The sequence below is a fragment of the Silurus aristotelis genome (genome assembly GCF_946808225.1).
Source record: "Silurus aristotelis genome assembly, chromosome: 28".
Classification (NCBI taxonomy): Eukaryota; Metazoa; Chordata; class Actinopteri; order Siluriformes; family Siluridae; genus Silurus; species Silurus aristotelis.
Window position 1 is genome coordinate 573,644 of NC_139601.1, and position 20,202 is coordinate 593,845.

The 20,202-nt window shown below is 38.8% G+C and overlaps 5 protein-coding genes across 10 annotated transcripts in view; 2 read left to right on the forward strand and 3 right to left on the reverse strand.

Moving 5' to 3' along the window:
* Positions 1 to 51: 51 nt before the first annotated feature.
* On the reverse strand, positions 52 to 6,283 carry LOC310721790 (rho-related GTP-binding protein RhoA-B). Its single transcript, XM_083533769.1, has 6 exons — positions 6,184 to 6,283; positions 4,023 to 5,067; positions 3,197 to 3,690; positions 2,751 to 2,871; positions 1,201 to 1,331; positions 52 to 823 (listed from the first exon to the last, which is right to left on the reverse strand). The coding sequence occupies exons 3-6, from the start codon at positions 3,386 to 3,388 to the stop codon at positions 650 to 652; spliced, it is 618 nt and encodes a 205-aa protein (XP_083389895.1). The 5' UTR covers positions 3,389 to 3,690; positions 4,023 to 5,067; positions 6,184 to 6,283; the 3' UTR covers positions 52 to 649.
* Positions 3,286 to 20,202, forward strand: part of LOC310721760 (plexin-A2-like) — an 89,426-nt gene continuing 72,509 nt past the window's right edge. For 4 of the 6 annotated variants that reach the window (XM_083533702.1, XM_083533707.1, XM_083533705.1 and 1 more), the window contains exon 1: positions 16,579 to 16,687. The gene's annotated coding sequence lies outside the window, so the exon portion shown is untranslated. Of the gene's footprint in view, positions 3,417 to 7,819; positions 7,942 to 11,975; positions 12,096 to 15,439; positions 16,688 to 20,202 lie in introns of those variants that run through there. The other 2 variants (XM_083533704.1, XM_083533703.1) reach the window with 2 other exon arrangements.
* Positions 6,653 to 7,624, reverse strand: LOC310722263 (olfactory receptor class A-like protein 1; the record flags this gene model as incomplete). The annotated part of the gene is made up of 1 exon (XM_083534614.1): positions 6,653 to 7,624. The coding sequence occupies exon 1, from the start codon at positions 7,598 to 7,600 to the stop codon at positions 6,653 to 6,655; it is 948 nt and encodes a 315-aa protein (XP_083390740.1). The 5' UTR covers positions 7,601 to 7,624.
* LOC310721785 (olfactory receptor class A-like protein 1) lies at positions 13,919 to 15,089 on the reverse strand. The gene has a single exon (XM_083533758.1). It carries the CDS (start codon positions 15,083 to 15,085, stop codon positions 14,138 to 14,140), a length of 948 nt encoding a protein of 315 aa, XP_083389884.1. The 5' UTR covers positions 15,086 to 15,089; the 3' UTR covers positions 13,919 to 14,137.
* The window catches only part of ora2 (olfactory receptor class A related 2), a gene marked incomplete at both ends in the record, with an annotated part of 939 nt that continues 250 nt past the window's right edge, over positions 19,514 to 20,202 (forward strand). Inside the window, one exon of the mRNA XM_083534615.1 lies at positions 19,514 to 20,202. This exon is cut by the window's right edge and continues 250 nt beyond it. Within this exon, the coding sequence (XP_083390741.1) occupies positions 19,514 to 20,202 (689 nt within the window).

The window sequence follows — 20,202 nt, forward strand, 5'->3', positions numbered from 1 at the left end:
CCCCCCACATAAAATTATATTACCTAAAACACAAGCAAAAGACAGACACGGTTCCTAAAAAGTTTTTCTTTAATACACAAAGATACCAAATTAGGTTTCTGTTTGTTTTGAAAGAAAAAAAAAAAAAAAAAAGGTTCAAGTCTTGTCCAAGTGTATGCATTCCAGAAAAAACACAGACGCTGCGTTGTGTCTTTTCTGTACTGCACATTGGTCCTGATCAGCTTTTCCCCCCCATCTTCATTTGCATATTTATAATCCGAAATAACTGCGTGGATGAAACCTCACTGATACAAGCGAATGCACGACTCCAACACCGCTTCTTTTACCGCTGGCTCGGCACTGGTTTATATGGCGAATTTAATAATGGCGTGCGTGTATGTGTGAAAGAAGGTACAATAGAACAGCATAGCTCCTGGTCTGCCTCTTTAAATACTGACAAAAACAATAACTTCCATAACTAGTCGTTACTGGTTTCGCTTAAGACATAATTTTTCTTAAAAAAACAAACAAAAAAAAAAAACAGAAAAGAAAAGTTTTTAACGGTTGAGCACAGTCATTTCAGGCAGGCTGATTAGGGAGATGGGGAAAGGGGTGTGGCTTATATTTGGCCCCTCCCACCCCACATAATGAGCACAGAGTCCTGCTTGCTTTACAGTAGGAGGCATTTATTGCCCTTCTTGCCTTTCCTGGCCTGCAGCGCCGCCCTGGTGGCCATCTCGAACACCTCCCGCACGCCGTCCTTCGTCTTAGCTGAACACTCCATGTATCCGAAGGCGTAGATCCGATTCGCCATGTCGCGTCCCTCTTCTGCTTTCACCGGCTCCTGCAGACAGAGGATATTTAACGTACAGCACACTCTGGAAAGGCAGTCAGACACTCGCTATTTATTCACTCATTTGTCCATTAAAGGTTCTTACCAACACCAATATGATTCATTATAATTTATAATTATACATATTTTCTCAGATTGCATAGTTATGGTTTGACCTCACATTCAGTTAACTTTTGTTTTTTGTCCACCTGCATATTTTAAGACATTATTTATTCCATTATTTGCGTTTAAGAAGTCGGTAATTAAGTCTGCATTATATTTAGACTTCTGTAATCTGATTTCTGTTTCAGCAACATGGCTGTAATTTACATTTCAGCGTTCTAAACTCATCTTTAGTGCCCAGAGTCTAATAAACCCTTGCTGCCTACCTGCTTCATCTTGGCTAGCTCGCGCCGAGTGTGTTCATCGTTGCGCAGGTCCTTCTTATTGCCCACCAGGATGATAGGGACGTTGGGGCAGAAATGCTTCACCTCAGGAGTCCATTTTTCCGGAATGTTCTCTGTACACAGGAAACCGGAGCTATTCAGATTCACATGCTATAAAAAAACTGTTCATTTCCTATTGTGCTTATTTCCTTTTACTGTTTGCACTTTGTGTGTGTGTGTGTGTGTGTGTGTGTGTGTGTGTGTCTGTATCTGTGTGTGTGTGTGTGTGTCTGTGTGTGTGTGTGTGTGTGTCTGTGTGCGCGAGCGCAAAAATGTCTAAATTGTTACTGGTATTCCCCCAGCACTTATACAGCAGCATATAGTCTGTATAGAGATGTATAAGGAGGAGGAGCTACATGGAGGTAGGTGTGGTTATACACTGCTATATAAACTCAAACAGGTCATTTGTGAGGTAAAGAAGGAGGTGAATGTGTCAATTATCCTCCCAGGGGATTGTTCATATTAGTAACTAGCATTATTAAGGTAAGTTATGGACATTTATTAATATGAAACTCATTAATTGTGATACTGTCAAAATTCCTGTCAGGCTATCGCACGCTAACTTTTCAGAGTTGCATTCTCAAACATTCCTGTCAGGTTAGCATTAGCAGTAGAAATTATGACTTTGTACACTTGACTTTAAATTAGTTTACTTTAGCAGTTAGCTATGAATATGAGCGAACTTATAATAAAAAGATTCATTTTGAACTTTTCTCTTAGAAATCCTGTCAGGTTAGCTCATGCTAGCTGGCTAGTCAGCGTTAGCATTACAGGATCCCCAAACATTCCTGTCAGGTTAGCTCTTTTTTTTTTAGTTAGCATTAGCAGTAAAAAAAAAATATGACTGTACATTTGACTTTAAATTAGTTTACTTTAGCAGTTAGCTATGAATGAGTGAACTTATAATAAAGAAAGTCTTTTTTTAACTTTTCTCTCAGAAAAGAGAGAAGTTTTTATTTTCTTTCAGAAATCCTGTCAGGTTAGCTAATGCTAGCTGGCTAGTCTTCATTAGCATTACAGTATCCTCAAACATTCCTGTCAGGTTAGCTCTTTTTTAGTTAGCATTACCAGTAGAAATTATGACCTTGTACACTTGACTTTAAATTAGTTTAGTTTAGCAGTTAGCTATGAATATGAGCTAATTCTGAAATACTTTTACTTTTCAACAAATTTCCCTCACCGATTACCTTCTATTAGCCAGATAGCATGGAGGTATGAGTGGAAATATAAAGGAAAATAAATGTATTTTGAAGATTCCTCTCAGATTTCCTGTCAGGTTAGGCTCATGCTAGCTAGCAGTGAAACTTTATTTCTGAAAAAAGGTTGTACATTCTTTAGTTAGCATTAGCAGTGGAAACTTTAAATTCCACAAAAAAATTTTTTAAATGTTCATATTAAAGGTCAGCAAAGTTGAAATCTATGCTAACTGTGACAGAGAAGAGTGAAGGTGATGGTGATGAAAGGGTGTGTGTGTGTGTGTGTGTGTACTGTACCGAGACTGTCAGGACTGTCGATGGAGAAACACATAAGGATGACGTCAGTGTCGGGATAGGAGAGAGGACGGAGACGGTCGTAATCTTCTTGTCCTGCCGTATCCCACAACGCCAGCTCCACCTTACACACACACACACACACACACACACACACACACACACACACACACACAGGTTTCTCAAAATGAGTTTGCAGCTATAAAGTTTAATTATATACTGTTTACACATTACTGTTTTATTATTATAATTGTAAAATATGTTACACTTTCTCACACAAAACAAATTACCCACTGTAACCATGACGCCGTTCTTTACCAGTCCTAGCTATTGGCGCTACGCTGTTAATCTCAAAGGTAGTTCTTTTTCTTATTAGGAGGCAGAAAATCAATACGAACTTAATTTACTCAACGCCTTTCTTTACCCTGCGTTGGTGTTGTTTCAGGTACCTGTTTGCCGTCCACTTCGATGTCGGCTACGTAGTTTTCAAATACGGTGGGGACGTACACCTCGGGGAACTGGTCCTTACTGAAGACAATGAGCAGACACGTCTTACCGCATGCGCCGTCCCCCACGATCACCAGCTTCTTACGGATCGCTGCCATCTCTCTGGAGGAACACAGAGATTGGGTTAGAGACATGAACCAGAACTCACTCGCTGGTGCTGAGGTACACTATTGGATATGTTATTGACAGTTGGTATTTCTCAGAAAAGCCACAAACTGGTACGCACAATCTATCCATGTCAACAATTTCACCAGTCACTATTAGTAGCAGGAATCTGGCTAGTCTAGCTAGTTCTTTAAATTAGATTCATTATTATACGGTTACAATCACACTACTGTTACTACAACAGTATCCACTGTACTGTTACACTACTATTACAACATTAACCACCATACTGTTACAATACACTACCGTTACTACTACATTAACCATGGTACTGCCACTGTTACTACCACATTACTATTACTCTTACAGAAACCACTGTACTGTTACACTACACTGCTATTACAGAAACCACCATACTGATACAATTACTACTAAAGAAACCATTTTACTGCCACTGTTACTACCACATTACTATTACTCTTACAGAAACCACCATACTGTTAAACTACACTGCTATTACTCTTACAGAAACCACCATACTGATACAATTACTACTAAAGAAACCATTTTACTGCCTCTGTTACTACCACATTATTATTACTCTTACAGAAACCACTGTAGTGTTACACTAGACTGCTAATACTCTTACAGAAACCACCGTACTGATACTATTACTACTAAAGTAACCATTTTACTGCTCCTGTTACTACCACACTACTATTACTCGTACAGAAATCACTGTACTGTTACAGTACATTTCTATTATTACATTAACCACTGTACTAATACTATTAATACTACAGTAACCACTTTACTGCTCCTGTTACTACCACAGTAAGAAATTTACTTCTACTGTTACGACAACAGTAATCACCTTATTACTACAGTAACCACTGTACTGCTACAGTATCAACCTCACTACTATTATTACCACCAGCCAGCTATTGTAAGTACACTAACCACCATACTGCTACTGTTACTACTACAGTAACCACCATACTGCCTCTGTTACTACTACAGTAACCACTGTACTGCTACTGTTGCCACTATATCAACCATTGTACAGGTACTACTATAGTCACCACTGTACTACTACTATTATTACTACAGTAACCACCATACTGCTACTGTTACTACCACCCAACTATTACAATTACACTAATCACCAAACTGCTACTGTCACTACCATGGTAACCACCATACCGATTACACCATTAATACTGCATTACCCACTGTACTACTACTATTACTATAACAGTAACCACTGTACCGCTACAACTAAAGTAACCACCGTACCGCAACTGTTACTACTAAACACTGTACTGCAAGTGTTGCTATAATGCTACTTTTACTATTAAGTACTACTGTTACCGTACTATCACTTCCGACTACTACTACTAGTAGTAACCATAATACTAATTGAATTACTATTACTATAAGTAATAATAGTTCTAATTGTAAATGTAATGTATAAATATTTTAATAATGAATTCTTGATACATTTAATTTACATTTGAATAAAAGTACAATATTAGAATTTACAACTATTTATTAATTCATTAAAGAAGAATATTTCACAATAAATCCATGGAGAACAGTGACAAAGCACTGTTAAAAAAGCACTGACACTGGAGATTTAGAAGACTTTCACCACATCAACGTGTACACACGGTTTGACTTCGTTTGTGCACCTAAAACGAACCGTAACCTTAAAAACAACAAGGTATAAGACAGAGTAAATTAACGTAAAGTGGTGATTTGAGGCTGTCAGAGCAGCTGACCCAATCAAAATTTTGAGTTTTAGCATTATAATGGTATACACAAGGAATCCTCAACTATCAGTATTGAGCAGCACAACAAAAATAAAGACTTTCTGTAATGTTTATTTTTATTTCTATTTTATTGAGGTTTGTGGCCTGCAGTGTGTTTTATATTTAGATTCTGTATTATAGTGAGTTAGAGGGAAACTGGTTCATGGTGCAAAATTGGTCGGAGAGTGCTGGTTTACATGATATGAAAAAAGAATGTCACAGGAGATAGCGACCGTGATCTTATTCATTATATTTTCCAATAAAAAAATAAACATGCAAGTGATGATGACGAAGGGGTGCAAACATGATACATGAAGCATGTGTAATGTTTAGAGTTTTATGGGGGGATTCAATAGAAAATTATAAAATATATATTAAATATCGGATGCAGGTGAAGTACATAATTTTATATCAAACTTTATTTCAGTTTGTAGTGGCTTAATACCGAAATATCATGATATAATTGTATTGTCCGATATCAAACCGTGAAAATGTCAAACCGGAACAGCGCTAAGTGTCGCTAATCTCTCTCAGGATTAACTCCGGAAATAATGAAGCACACTTAAACCCGTTAATTACGTATTAAAATAGTTTAAAACCATATAATTTTGTAATGTAAATGTTTTAGATCGTTACAACAACCGGATTTATTAAATAAATAATAAACACTGCGGAAATGGTGGGGAGTTAGATGTGTTTAACAGTGAATCTCCTCTCAGATCAGAGATCACATTCAGCTTCTACATCTCTCCCTACTACTAAACTAAATATTTTATCATTATTTGCGTTGTTACACGTTCCCTATTCAGGAACCCTGTTTAGCTTAGCTTAGCAATAGCCCCATAAGCGGAAGTGCGACTTGTTCCAGCGAACACGGCCCTTTGTTTGGAGGAATAAAACTCCCCGATCGCGGTCTTTTTCCTGAGCTGTAAGATCTCCGAATATCACGGCTCGTTATACATGCAACACATGCGATCTATAAACCCAACATTTATGCTTGTTTCTTTATTTACCTTGTGTTTGATGCTTTAGCGAGCGAGTTTTTCCGGTCTCTCCCACCCAAAAGCGTCAAAGCACAACGGCGCAACTGTCACCACCGCGAGCGATTGCTTGATGAGCACCGCGCATGCGCGACACAAACGCGCATGTGTGTAGGTGCCCGTCGGCCATGATGTATCGCGCATGCGCTCTTCGTCTAGCGTACAACCCGAGCACAAGCCGCGTCTGTGTTTTACAGCTTTTATATGACGTGTGTTTAACATTATAAATAATGGGGAAATCAATGATCTGGTTACATTTGTAGAATTACCACTAGGTTTCTTTAAAAAAAAAACAAAGCTGTACAAGTACAAAATGGCCGCCATTTTGGCAACAAAATAAAAGTCAGCACAGAGAGCATAACATTATATATTTATCTTCATTTATATACTTATGTATATTAAGAATACTAAAATATATGCTTTCTAGTATCACAAAAAAAGTTCATTTGGTGTTTGGTTTCTCATTGGAGTCTTCAGTCGACTGTTCTCCAGCTGCACACACCATCCTCTCCTTTATCTTCTTATTGGTGCTTATCATGAGGAAAGGACTGAAGGTGGCATAGCATGAAGAAAAAAACACTCTCATGTCTGCTACCACGGCAGGCACCTGGGCCACAGTGAGCATGTAGATCCAGATGACGTTATCGATGCCGAAGAACAGCGTGTACAGCACCACCAGCATGACGACGGTCTTAGCGGCCCGCATTTCCATTGAGGTTCCTTGCTGAGCACGTCGGATGGACCGGACCTGCCTGCTGTGTGTGTGCAGGAGGACGAGGATGTAGCCGCTGGAGGCCAGCATCACGGCCACAAAGATGAAATCTCGGGTGGAAAGGACTGCCCCATTCACCACGTACGCCAGGTTATTCTGGAAGTTGACATAGCAGAATCCGAGATTGAGCGTGAAGGGGGGCACGGTGCCGTTTCGAGGTGCTAGAGAGAGAAGAGGAGCTGCGATGCAGACCAGCATGTTGAAGAGCCACAGACTCACGAAGGTTGGAATGACCAGCTGTGGAAGACGAGATTTCAGCTTGGTCAGGTTTGGCCCAGCTGATGGTAAGATGGTCAGAGCTTGGAAGAAGCTCAGCATGCAGGTGAGGCAGACGGAGAGGGCACGGGTGATGCGGTAGGCGTAGATCACTACTTTGCAGCCTGGATCGTTCAACAGGTCATGCAGGCCAAAGATGACCATCGTCTGTGGTACACCACGTGTCAGCAAGAGCAACAGGTTACTAAATGCCAGGTGAGCCAGGATCCTGTCCACCGGCTGCAGGCGCGACTCTACCAACGACATGTGAGCGTACGCCATCAGCACAGACACGTTACCCAGAATTCCCAGCCCTGTTTGCAGGAGGAATGAGACGCCTTTAATGGTAATGCAGAGATCCATGGAGCCTGTTTTTTTGAGTCACAGCAAAACAGAGACAAAAAAACGGGGCTGAAAATTTATTTAAAATAAGTTATATATAAAAAATATATTCAAAATTAATAAAAGTTTACCTGGAAGTTTACCTTTCGACGCCTTACGCGCATTTGTAATTGTCTTCGAAGGGGAATGAAAGTAAAGATATACGAATTTATACGCTGTACTTTTCCGTTGGGGCCCCGACGCACGGCGAAACAAAACACTGCAAGATTCTGAGTAACCACGGAAACCAGAGTCGCCGAGGAAACTGAGTGCGAGCCCCACCTGCTCACTGCACAATTAGGTTTTAGTGATAACAACTACAGGTGCAGGACTAAAACACGAACACTCTCGTCTCCTTACCAGCCTCTCTTTATTCTTGGAAGTGGTAGTTTAGTGGTAAAGGCATTGGACTTTAGAACAGAAGACCCCAGCCTCACTAATCTCCCACTTCTATTTCTTCTGGATAATGGCATCTTCCAGATGATGTACATTCTCTCTCTTGAAGTTAATACAAACAAACAAACAAAAAACTTGTTACTTCATGTTAGCATCAGACTTTAAAGGAAGTGTTAATTCCTCTATCCTGAAGATGTTGAAAAGCTTAAATATCATACTGACACTGGAGACTCCTTCCATACACGTCACATAAACAGTTTGACTCCTATTACAACTATACATGTTCCTGCGAATGTCCATTTTGCCATAAAAACGTTAACATATAAGGACGAACAAATTAATATAATACCATCAGAGATGCTGTTATAGAGAACGTTTTAATCTAACAGCACTGTGGTGTAGGGTTTACATTTTTTTGGTCTTTAAATATTATTACATTTAATTACTGGTTAGCTTTAGAGCTACATGACACGACTGCTCATACTTAGTAAATTAAGAATATAGAATTCTTTCATACACACACTCTCTACAACATACACACTCTACACAATACACACTCTACACTATAGACATACACTCTCTACAACATACACACTCTACACAATACACACTCTACACTATACACATACACTCTCTACACTATAGACATACACTCTCTACAACATACACACTCTACACAATACACACTCTACACTATAGACATACACTCTCTACAACATACACACTCTACACAATACACACTCTACACTATACACATACACTCTCTACACTATAGACATACACTCTCTACAACATACACACTCTACACAATACACACTCTACACTATAGACATACACTCTCTACAACATACACACTCTACACAATACACACTCTACACTATACACATACACTCTCTACACTATAGACATACACTCTCTACAACATACACACTCTACACAATACACACTCTACACTATACACATACACTCTCTACAACATACACACTCTACACAATACACACTCTACACTATACACATACACTCTCTACAACATACACACTCTACACAATACACACTCTACACTATAGACATACACTCTCTACAACATACACACTCTACACAATACACACTCTACACTATAGACATACACTCTCTACAACATACACACTCTACACAATACACACTCTACACTATACACATACACTCTCTACAACATACACACTCTACACAATATACACTATACACATACACTCTCTACAACATACACACTCTACACAATACACACTCTACACTATACACATACACTCTCTACAACATACACACTCTACACAATACACACTCTACACTATACACACTCTACACTATAGACATACACTCTCTACAACATACACACTCTACACTATACACATACACTCTATACAGCATACACACTCTACAACATACACACTCTACACTATACACATACACTCTCTACAACATACACACTCTACACAATACACACTCTACACTATACACATACACTCTATACAGCATACACACTCTACAACATACACACTCTACACTATACACATACACTCTCTACAACATACACACTCTGCAACATACACATACACTCTCTACAACATACACACTCTACACTATACACATACACACTCTTCAACATACACACTCTACACTATACACATACTCACTCTACAACATACACACTCTACACTATACACATACACTCTCTACAACATACACACTCTACACTATACACATACACTCTCTACAACATACACACTCTGCAACATACACATACACTCTCTACAACATACACACTCTACACAATACACACTCTACACTATACACATACACACTCTACAACATACACACTCTACACTATACACATACACTCTATACAGCATACACACTCTACAACATACACACTCTACACTATACACATACACTCTCTACAACATACACACTCTACACAATACACACTCTACACTATACACATACACACTCTACAACATACACACTCTACACTATACACATACACTCTCTACAACATACACACTCTACACTATACACATACACTCTCTACAACATACACACTTTACACTATAGACATACACTCTCTACAACATACACACGCTACACAATACACACTTTACACTATACACATACACTTTCTACAACATACACACTCTACAACATACACATACACTCTCTACAACATACACACTCTACACAATACACACTCTACACTATACACATACACACTCTACAACATACACACTCTACACTATACACATACACTCTCTACAACATACACACGCTACATAATACACACTCTACACTATACACATACACTCTCTACAACATACACACTCTACACAATACACACTCTACACTATAAACATACACTCTCTACAACATACACACTCTACACAATACACACTCTACACTATACACATACACTCTCTACAACATACACACTCTACACAATACACACTCTACACTATACACATACACACTCTACAACATACACACTCTACAACATACACACTCTACACAATACACACTCTACACTATACACATACACTCTCTACAACATACACACTCTACACAATACACACTCTACACTATAAACATACACTCTCTACAACATACACACTCTACACAATACACACTCTACACTATACACATACACTCTCTACAACATACACACTCTACACAATACACACTCTACACTATACACATACACTCTCTACAACATACACACTCTACACAATACACACTCTACACTATAGACATACACACTCTACAACATACACACTCTACACTATACACATACACTTTCTACAACATACACACTCTACACTATACACATACACTCTCTACAACATACACACTTTACACTATAGACATACACTCTCTACAATATACACACGCTACACAATACACACTCTACACTATACACATACACTCTCTACAACATACACACTCTACACTATACACACTCTACACTATACACATACACACTCTACAACATACACACTCTACAACATACACACTCTACACAATACACACTCTACACTATACAAATACACTCTCTACAACATACACACTCTACACAATACACACTCTACACTATAAACATACACTCTCTACAACATACACACTCTACACAATACACACTCTACACTATACACATACACTCTCTACAACATACACACTCTACACAATACACACTCTACACTATACACATACACTCTCTACAACATACACACTCTACACAATACACACTCTACACTATACACATACACACTCTACAACATACACACTCTACACTATACACATACACACTCTACAACATACACACTCTACACTATACACATACACTTTCTACAACATACACACTCTACACTATACACATACACTCTCTACAACAAACACACTTTACACTATAGACATACACTCTCTACAATATACACACGCTACACAATACACACTCTACACTATACACATACACTCTCTACAACATACACACTACACAATTATGTATCACATACACACTCTACAACATACACACTTTACACTATAGACATACACTCTCTACAACACACACACTCTACACAATACACACTCTACACTATAGACATACACTCTCTACAACATAAACACTCTACACAATACACACTACATAATACACATACACTCTCTACAACTAACAATAACTACTGTGTTATCATTATACACTACATTGCTTTAAGAAATGCCAAAGCTGAAGGTTTTATAGTAATGCAGTTATACAGTTATATAGTGCACAAGAGTCCTAAGATTTATTATATTTATAAATTAAACTGAACTAAATATAAACAGTTTTTTTTCTATCAGGCTGTAAACACTGTAACAAGAGCCTAAATAGTTTATATAACACATATTTTAAGTATATAAGTAGTTTTGTGGTATGTTGTTTATCTCTTTAATGTCACAGGTGAAATAAATCGGTGTCTTTTGGGACTCATTATCAGAACCCAGGTGAGAAACATTAGAGCATGGAACTGCTGCTAATTAGATCATTGATGATGAGACGAGTGTTCATGATCTTCACAAGGTGATAAAAACACACACATTTCACCGGAACACTGGAACAGGCCAAAACCTCGATCTCCATCTCACATAACCACTACAAGTAAATCCACATTGATTATTTATATATATATTTCTTTATATATTTTTTAATGTATTATTACTTTTATTTATTTATAAATTTTTTCATCATTTATCATATTTCTTAATTTATTAATTATGTAGAATGAATCACGTGAAAATTAAACCGTTCCACACTACATGGAAAAATGTAAAAAAAATTTTTAATGGAATCAAAAATAAACAATAAAATAACGTAAAACATATAAAAAATGAGAGCAAAATCATACATGTGTGAAGTGCCTAAAAAGCACGTGTGTAAATTTGACGAGTCGTGACATTTACTGTGGTGAGCGTTAATTTATATTAATCAAGTCTTTAAGTTAAACTAGATTTTAATGCTGAATAAATACAAATTTTACATCAAATTCGACTGCACACAACCTGCAGCCAGGGGTTTCACCTGGTCCATAACCTACCCCCCCACCGGAAAAAAAGGAAACTTTAAAATACAAAAAACTTAAAAAGTACATTTATAATTATTTATCTTTAACAAATGTACAATATAAATATAAGTAAAGGAATTGACACACAATAAGATTTGTCATATACTATATATCTGGTGTATGCCAGATGTGCAGTTATATGTGCAGTGAATTTAGGTTGTGCATTAGGTTTAGGCTCTAGTCTATGTCTCCTTCATCACCAAGGTCTTTCACAGGTTCCTTCATGTGTATGAGCTGAAGAGCTGTGACTTGTGTGATTAAATATAAATATAAGTTTAGCATGGCTAATATGTTCACACAGGGTGTGTATTAGTCTAGTGCGTCCTTTAAAAAGATGTATCAGCATGATGAGGGATATTAGGACAGATTGCATGGAGAGATAAATAAACATCTATCATCCTATTAAGTTAGAGTGGTTTAATATGGTTAATATGGTAATTTCTCTGTGGTTAGCTTAATTAATCACCAGTGGTGGACAGTAAGGAAGCAAATGTAATTCGTTCCTGTAAGTAATTAGCTTTTTCACGTATCTGAACTTTACTGAAGTGTTTCCATTCAGGGGAGACTTTTACTTCACTACATTTCAAAATCTAATTTTTTTTTACTTTTTACTCAACTACATTTAGTAAAATCAGTCAGTTTATTAATGAGGGTAAAAATTGAACTGGTCAAACATGCAGCAAGTCACCAATCATGGTCGAGCGCACGCTCTGTTTTGTACTTCTTTTGATCGGCGCTTGGTGTATCTACTGATCACCAACATACAGTTCAGCATAAGTTCAACATCAGGAAGAACATTAAAAAAAGAATAAATGATGAAGAAACTCCAGACTTGAACTCGCCACATTTGCGTGATTTTTTTGAAGTAGCTCAAAACAAGGTTTTGTGCTCATGATCATTGTAATAGAAATCAATCAGTGTTTGAGTCTTTAATATCATTCTATTAATAGATCAGTGTGCTGAGAGTCACATTCGAGTCTTTACACAGAAACTGAGGTGATTAAGTAAAGAGTCTTGTGATAACAATGATAATAGGAACATTATAGTTATAATAAATCATAGTACTTTGGATACTTAAGTACATTTGAAGACAAAAACTTTTGTACTTTTACTCAAATTAAAGTTTAAATGGACACTTTTACTGGAGGAATATTTTACCAAGTGGATCTCTACTTTAAATCAACTACAAGGTTTTGCACTTTTGTCCGCCACTGTTAATCAATCTAATGTGTAAACTGAACACAAGTGACCTCTGCTTTTACATGATTTGTGTTTTTAACATTATATATAATGAAAAAATTAAGTAATTAATTATCTGATTACATTTGTAGAATTGCCAGCAGGTGTAAAATGGCCGCCATTTTGGCAACAAAATAAAAATTACTACAAGAACATGCATTTTTTTTAGTAGACTCAGAAATAATATAATTAATAATATATTTCAAGAATACTAAAATGTTTGTCGGCTGGTATCACAAATTGAACGTGTAATAAACGCAGTTCATTTGGTGTTTGGTTTCTTATTGGATTCCTCCTTTATCTGTTCTCCAGCCGCACACACCATCCTCTCCTTTATCTTCTTATTGGTGCTTATCATGAGGAAAGGACTGAGCATGGAATAGCACGAAGAAAAAAACACCTTCATATCCGCCACCATGGGTGGAACCTGGGCCACAGTGAGCATGTAGATCCAGATGACGTTATCGATGCCGAAGAACAGCGTGTACAGCACCACCAGCATGACAACGGTCTTAGCGGCCCGCATTTCCATTGAGGTTCCTTGCTGAGCACGTCGGATGGACCGGACCTGCCTGCTGTGTGTGTGCAGGAGGACGAGGATGTAGCCGCTGGAGGCCAGCATCACGGCCACAAAGATGAAATCTCGGGTGGAAAGGACTGCCCCATTCACCACGTACGCCAGGTTATTCTGGAAGTTGACATAGCAGAATCCGAGATTGAGCGTGAAGGGGGGCACGGTGCCGTTTCGAGGTGCTAGAGAGAGAAGAGGAGCTGCGATGCAGACCAGCATGTTGAAGAGCCACAGACTCACGAAGGTTGGAATGACCAGCTCTGGGAGACGAGATTTCAGCTTGGTCAGGTTTGGCCCGGCTGACGGTGAGATGGTCAGAGCTTGGAAGAAGCTCAGCATGCAGGTGAGGCAGATGGAGAGGGCACGGGTGATGCGGTAGGCGTAGATCACTACTTTGCAGCCTGGATCGTCCAGTAGATGAGTTATACCGAAGATGACCATCGTCTGTGGTACACCACGTGTCAGTACAACCAGCAGGTTACTGAATGCCAGGTGAGCCAGGATCCTGTCCACCGGCTGCAGGCGCGACTCTACCAACGACATGTGAGCGTAGGCCATCAGCACGGATGCGTTACCCAGAATTCCCAGCCCTGTTTGCAGGAGGAATGAGACTCCTTTAATGGTGATGCAGAGATCCATGGAGCCTGTTTTCTGAGTCACACAGCAACACAAAGACAGTTAGGAAACAGAACGTCTTAATTGAGAGCTGAAAATGTTTTTAAATTAAATTATATAAAAATTATTTTTTAAAAAATCTGAAATGGATGAGATTTCACCTGGAACGTCTTCTTGCGACGGCTCACACGCATTTGTAATTTTCATCGCAGGGGAATGAAAGTAAAGATATACGAATTTATAAGGTGAACTTTTCCGCTGGGGCCCCGACGCACGCCGAAACAAAACACCGCAAGATTCTGAGTAACCATGGAAACCAGAGTCCAGAGTCCACACCTGCTCACTGCACAATTAGGCTTTTAGTGAAAACAACTACAGGTGCAGGACTGGAACACGAACACCTCCAACAATCACTATAGTAAAACGTTTCCTTCAAAACAATGTGTAGAGCCTGAGGAGAACAACTTGTGTTTGTGTATCAGATTCAGGATTTATAGAATTAAAATGTATTTTTCCCCCAATATCTATATTTTATGATTCACATAGACTGCGGCATCAGTGGAAATGAAAGCTAAGTGCAGCCAGGTTTAGCGTGAACAATTTTATCGCCATATAACCAGTGAAGCAGAGTTACAGTTACCACCCGGAAGTTGATTGTTTTCCTATAATGGCACTTCCCTCAGTGTTTCCTTTTTTTTACACCACCTTAGTGATTTATGTAAGTATTATGTATCTACCATTTCCATTTTTATCTACATTTAACAAGATGTCGGAAAACTTAAACATTACACTGACACCGCAGACTCCTTCAAAACACGTTGCATAAACAAATACACGTTTTACAACCGTACACGTTACTGTTACTATAGAAACGATAAAGCATTTGAAGTAGTGTATCAATATAAACCTTTGCTAGTGACAGAGCAGCTGTTATAGAGAACTAATCATCTTCTTCTGACCAATCAGAATGCAGGATCAAACAGTGCTCTTTTGCTTTTTTTATTTCAAACATAGCTTAGTCCGTAAATAATGTAGGATTGGACCAAATGTTATTACATATTTATAAAAGGAATAATAATTTGAATGATTGATTGGATTAAAAGCTACACTAGCTACAAGAGCTCTCATAAAGTAAAAGGGATTGAAATTCTTCTCCAAGGTTATAATTGTTTACTGTTCTGTGGGTATGAGCTTTTTTTCTCTTACCCATGTGTATGGTGATGGGTTAATTAAATTAGACCCTGTAGTGCATCCGATTTCCCTACAGGTCTGTCATTTTTGTTGGGATGAGGACAAGCCTGAGCATGTACAAGTTCCTGAGATCTATCATTATTTATGAATCATAAACATAAACAGGTTTTCCATCATGCTGTAAACACTGTAACGAGAGCCCAAAAGAGATTTTATAATAAATTAAAATTGCATATTCGAAGTATATAAGTAGTTTTGAAGTCCTGATATGTCCAGGTTTCAGCGAGGATGATGTTGTTTGTCTCTTTATTGTCACAGGTGAAATAAATCACTGTCTTTTGGGACTCATTATCAGAACCCAGGTGAGGAACATTAGAGCGTGGAACTGCTAATTAGATCATCGGTGATGAGACGAGTGTTCATGATCTTCATAAGGTGATAAAAACACACACATTTCACCTGAACACTGGGAACCTGGAGCTCCATCTTACATAACCACTACAAATAAATTCACATTATTTATATATTTGTTTCGCTTTGCATTTAAAAATAATTTTGAAAAATAAAAATTACCTTTTTTATAATTGAATAAATCCAGTGTGTGGGGGAAGTGCTAGCTCAGTGGTTAAGATGTTTGACCTCTGATCGAAGGGTCATGAGTTGAAATCCCTGCACCACAAAGCTGCCACTGCTGGGCCCTTAAGCAAGGCCCTTGACCCCTTAATTGTATAAAGAAATGACAAAATGTAATTCTTTCTGGATAAGGGCGTATGCCAAGTGCCTTAAATGGGTATTGGGGAGAGGGGGGGGGTCGTTGATAAGAAATTACATCTACAATACTACCATAAAACATAATAAATAAGATATAATTAATAATTAGCAGAATTTGAAAAAGGTCACGTATTTCCTGGTATGTGTCTGATAAGTAAATATTTAAATTTCATAATTTATATATATATTTATTTATTAGTTAAAGTTTTATACATTATTATGTGTGACAAATTTTATTTAAATTTAGTTTTAATAGAATTTACAGCTAAATAAAATAGAATTACAATACATTTTATTTGATTTGATTTTAGTACAGCTGCATCTCAATAAATTAGAATATCATTAATTAGTTTATTTATTTGTGTAATTCAATACAAAAAGTGAAACTGGTATATTATATAGATTTATCACACACACACTGATATATTTCAAGTGTTTATTTCTTTTAATTTTGATGATTTTGTCTCACAGCTGATGAAAACCCAAAATTCAGTATCTCAGAAAATGAGAAAATTGTGAAAAAGTTAAATATTGGAGACTCATGGTGTCTCACTCTAATCAGCTCATTGACTCCAAACACTTTCTCGGGTTTCCTGAGCCTTTAAATGGTGTCTCAGTCTGGTTTAGGCTCCACAATCATGGGGGAAGACTGCTAACTTGACAGTTGTCCAGAAGACGATGATTGACCCCCTGCACATGGAGGGTGAGACACAAAAGGTCATCACTGAAGAAGCTGCTGTTCACAGACTGCTGTATCCAAACACATTAATGGAAAGTTGAATGGACATTACTCGTGTCGAGCTGCTCCTGAACCAGAGACAACGTCAGCGGTGTCTTACCTGGACAAAGTACAAAACGGACTGGACTCTTGCTCAGTGGACCAAAATCGTCTTTTCAGATCAAATGAGAGACATTTTGCATTTCATTTGGAAATCAAGGCCCCAGAGTTTGGAAGAAGAGAGGAGAGGCACAGAATCCAAGTTGCTTGAGGTCCAGTGTAAAGTTTGCACAGTCACCACTAGAGGGAGTCATGTCATTGGCTGGTGTTGGTCCACTGTGTTTGATCAAATCCAAGGTCAGCACAGCCGTCTACCAGGTTATAGAGCACTTCATGCTTCCCCCTGCTGACCAGCTTCATGGAGATGCTGATTTCATTTTCCAGCAGGATTTGGCACCTGCCCACACTGCCAAAAGCACCAAAAGTTGGTTAAATGACCATGGTGTTGGTGTGCTTGACTGACAAGCAAACTCACCAGACCTGAACCCAATGGAGAATCTCTGCCGTATTGTCATGAGGAACATGGGAAACAAGAGACAAAAAATGCAGATGAGCTTATGGCCACTTTCAAAGAAACCTGGGCTTTAATACCACCTCAGCATTGCCACAGACTGATCACCCCATGTCACGCTCAATTAAGGCAATAATTGAAGCAAATATATAATATACCAAAATTATATAATATACCAGTTTCACTTTTTGTATTAAATGACAAAAATAATCAACTTTTTAATGATATTCTAATTTATTTAGATACACCTGTATGTAAAAATATGAAGAGAATTTACAACCGAAATAGAATTGACATTCTTTACATGCAGTCATTTGCATTTTTCATACTGAGTGTATGTATAGTATTGTATTTCTCTGTGTTCAAAGTGTAGGTGTGCCAGATATGCAGTTATACGTGCAATGAATTTAGGTTGAGGTGGTGTGTGTTGTACAGTAAGTTCAGGTTCTTACCTACACTCACTTTATCAGCGAGGTCTTTCACAGGTTCCTTCATGTGTAGGACCTGAGGAGCTGCTGCTTCTGTTTTAAAAGAAATATAAACCTGATGGAATGATTTTATAGGGAGAGTGTAGTATGGCTAACATGTTCACACACATTAGGGGTTCTCTTTCAGTATGAGTAAAAAAAAGGTGTTAGCATAATGGATCAGATATGGATCTGTTTGGTTAATATGGTGAGGTTTTTTGATTAGCATGGGAAGTGCATTGTGGTTAGCATGACAGTATACTTAGCATGGATAATACAGACACAGAAACAATGTTGTTAGCATGACTATTATCACACACACACACACACACACACACACACACACACACACACACACACATACAGATTGTTGCATGGCAGTTGCTGATCAGTGTGTGAAGAGAAGTGACTCCTCCACTGACAGGTCCAGGTGTGTGTTGTGGATCAGTCAGGTGAACATCATTCAGATTAATGAGTAGCAGGTGGAGGTGAGGCCTCAGTGGGTGAGCAGTGGACCGTACAGTTCCTCAAAGTCCCTGTGCTTCCTTCAAAAGCATCTATAAGAGTGACAGGAGGTGCTCAGCACATGTGTAGAGGTGCTGAGAGTCACAGAAACAGAACCTCTCTATCTTTTATCATTATACGGTTCTGCAGGACAATTCCGAAACACTTTGCTGATTTTTCAAGATCTGACAATGAATTGCTGTTGATTTGCAGTGTTGGGATCGTTAGTGATGGATTCTGAGCTCCTAACACGTGGCCTCCTGTACCTCTCTCTGGCCGTGGCTGGAATCCCGGGCAACCTTGCCGTGATCTACGCCTTCCTCGCGGCTCTGCACCATGAGCGGCGTCTCTTCACCGCCGATGCCATCGTGCTGCATCTGGCCCTGGCCAACCTGCTGGTAGTGGGCGTCCGCTGCGTGCTCGAGGTCGTGGCTACCTTCCAAATCGGACACGTTTTTAATGACGCTGGTTGCAAGGGTGTCATTTTCGTCTACAGGACGGCGCGTTCGCTTTCCATCTGGCTCACGTTTGTGCTAAGTGCCTTCCAGAGCCTGAGCGTCGCACCCCCAGGGTCTTTCTGGGCAACCGCCCGTGACCTTTTCTCCCAGCTCCTCTGGCTCATCTTCTTGATCGTGTGGATCATCAACATCTCTGTGAGCTCTCCGTCTATCGTGTTTGCCGTGGGCACCAAGAACACCTCCATGCTCCTCCAGAACAGTATCAACGTACAGTTCTGCTTCATCAACTTCCCATCAGCGATCGTCAAAGACACCAACGGCGCTGTGCAGACGGTCAGAGACGTGGTGCCCATGGTGCTTATGACCACCGCCAGCTTAATCATCCTTATCTTTCTGTACAAACATAGCCGGCAGGTCAGAACTATCCGAGGAGGAGCTGGCGGAGGCAGCGGAGGGGGAGG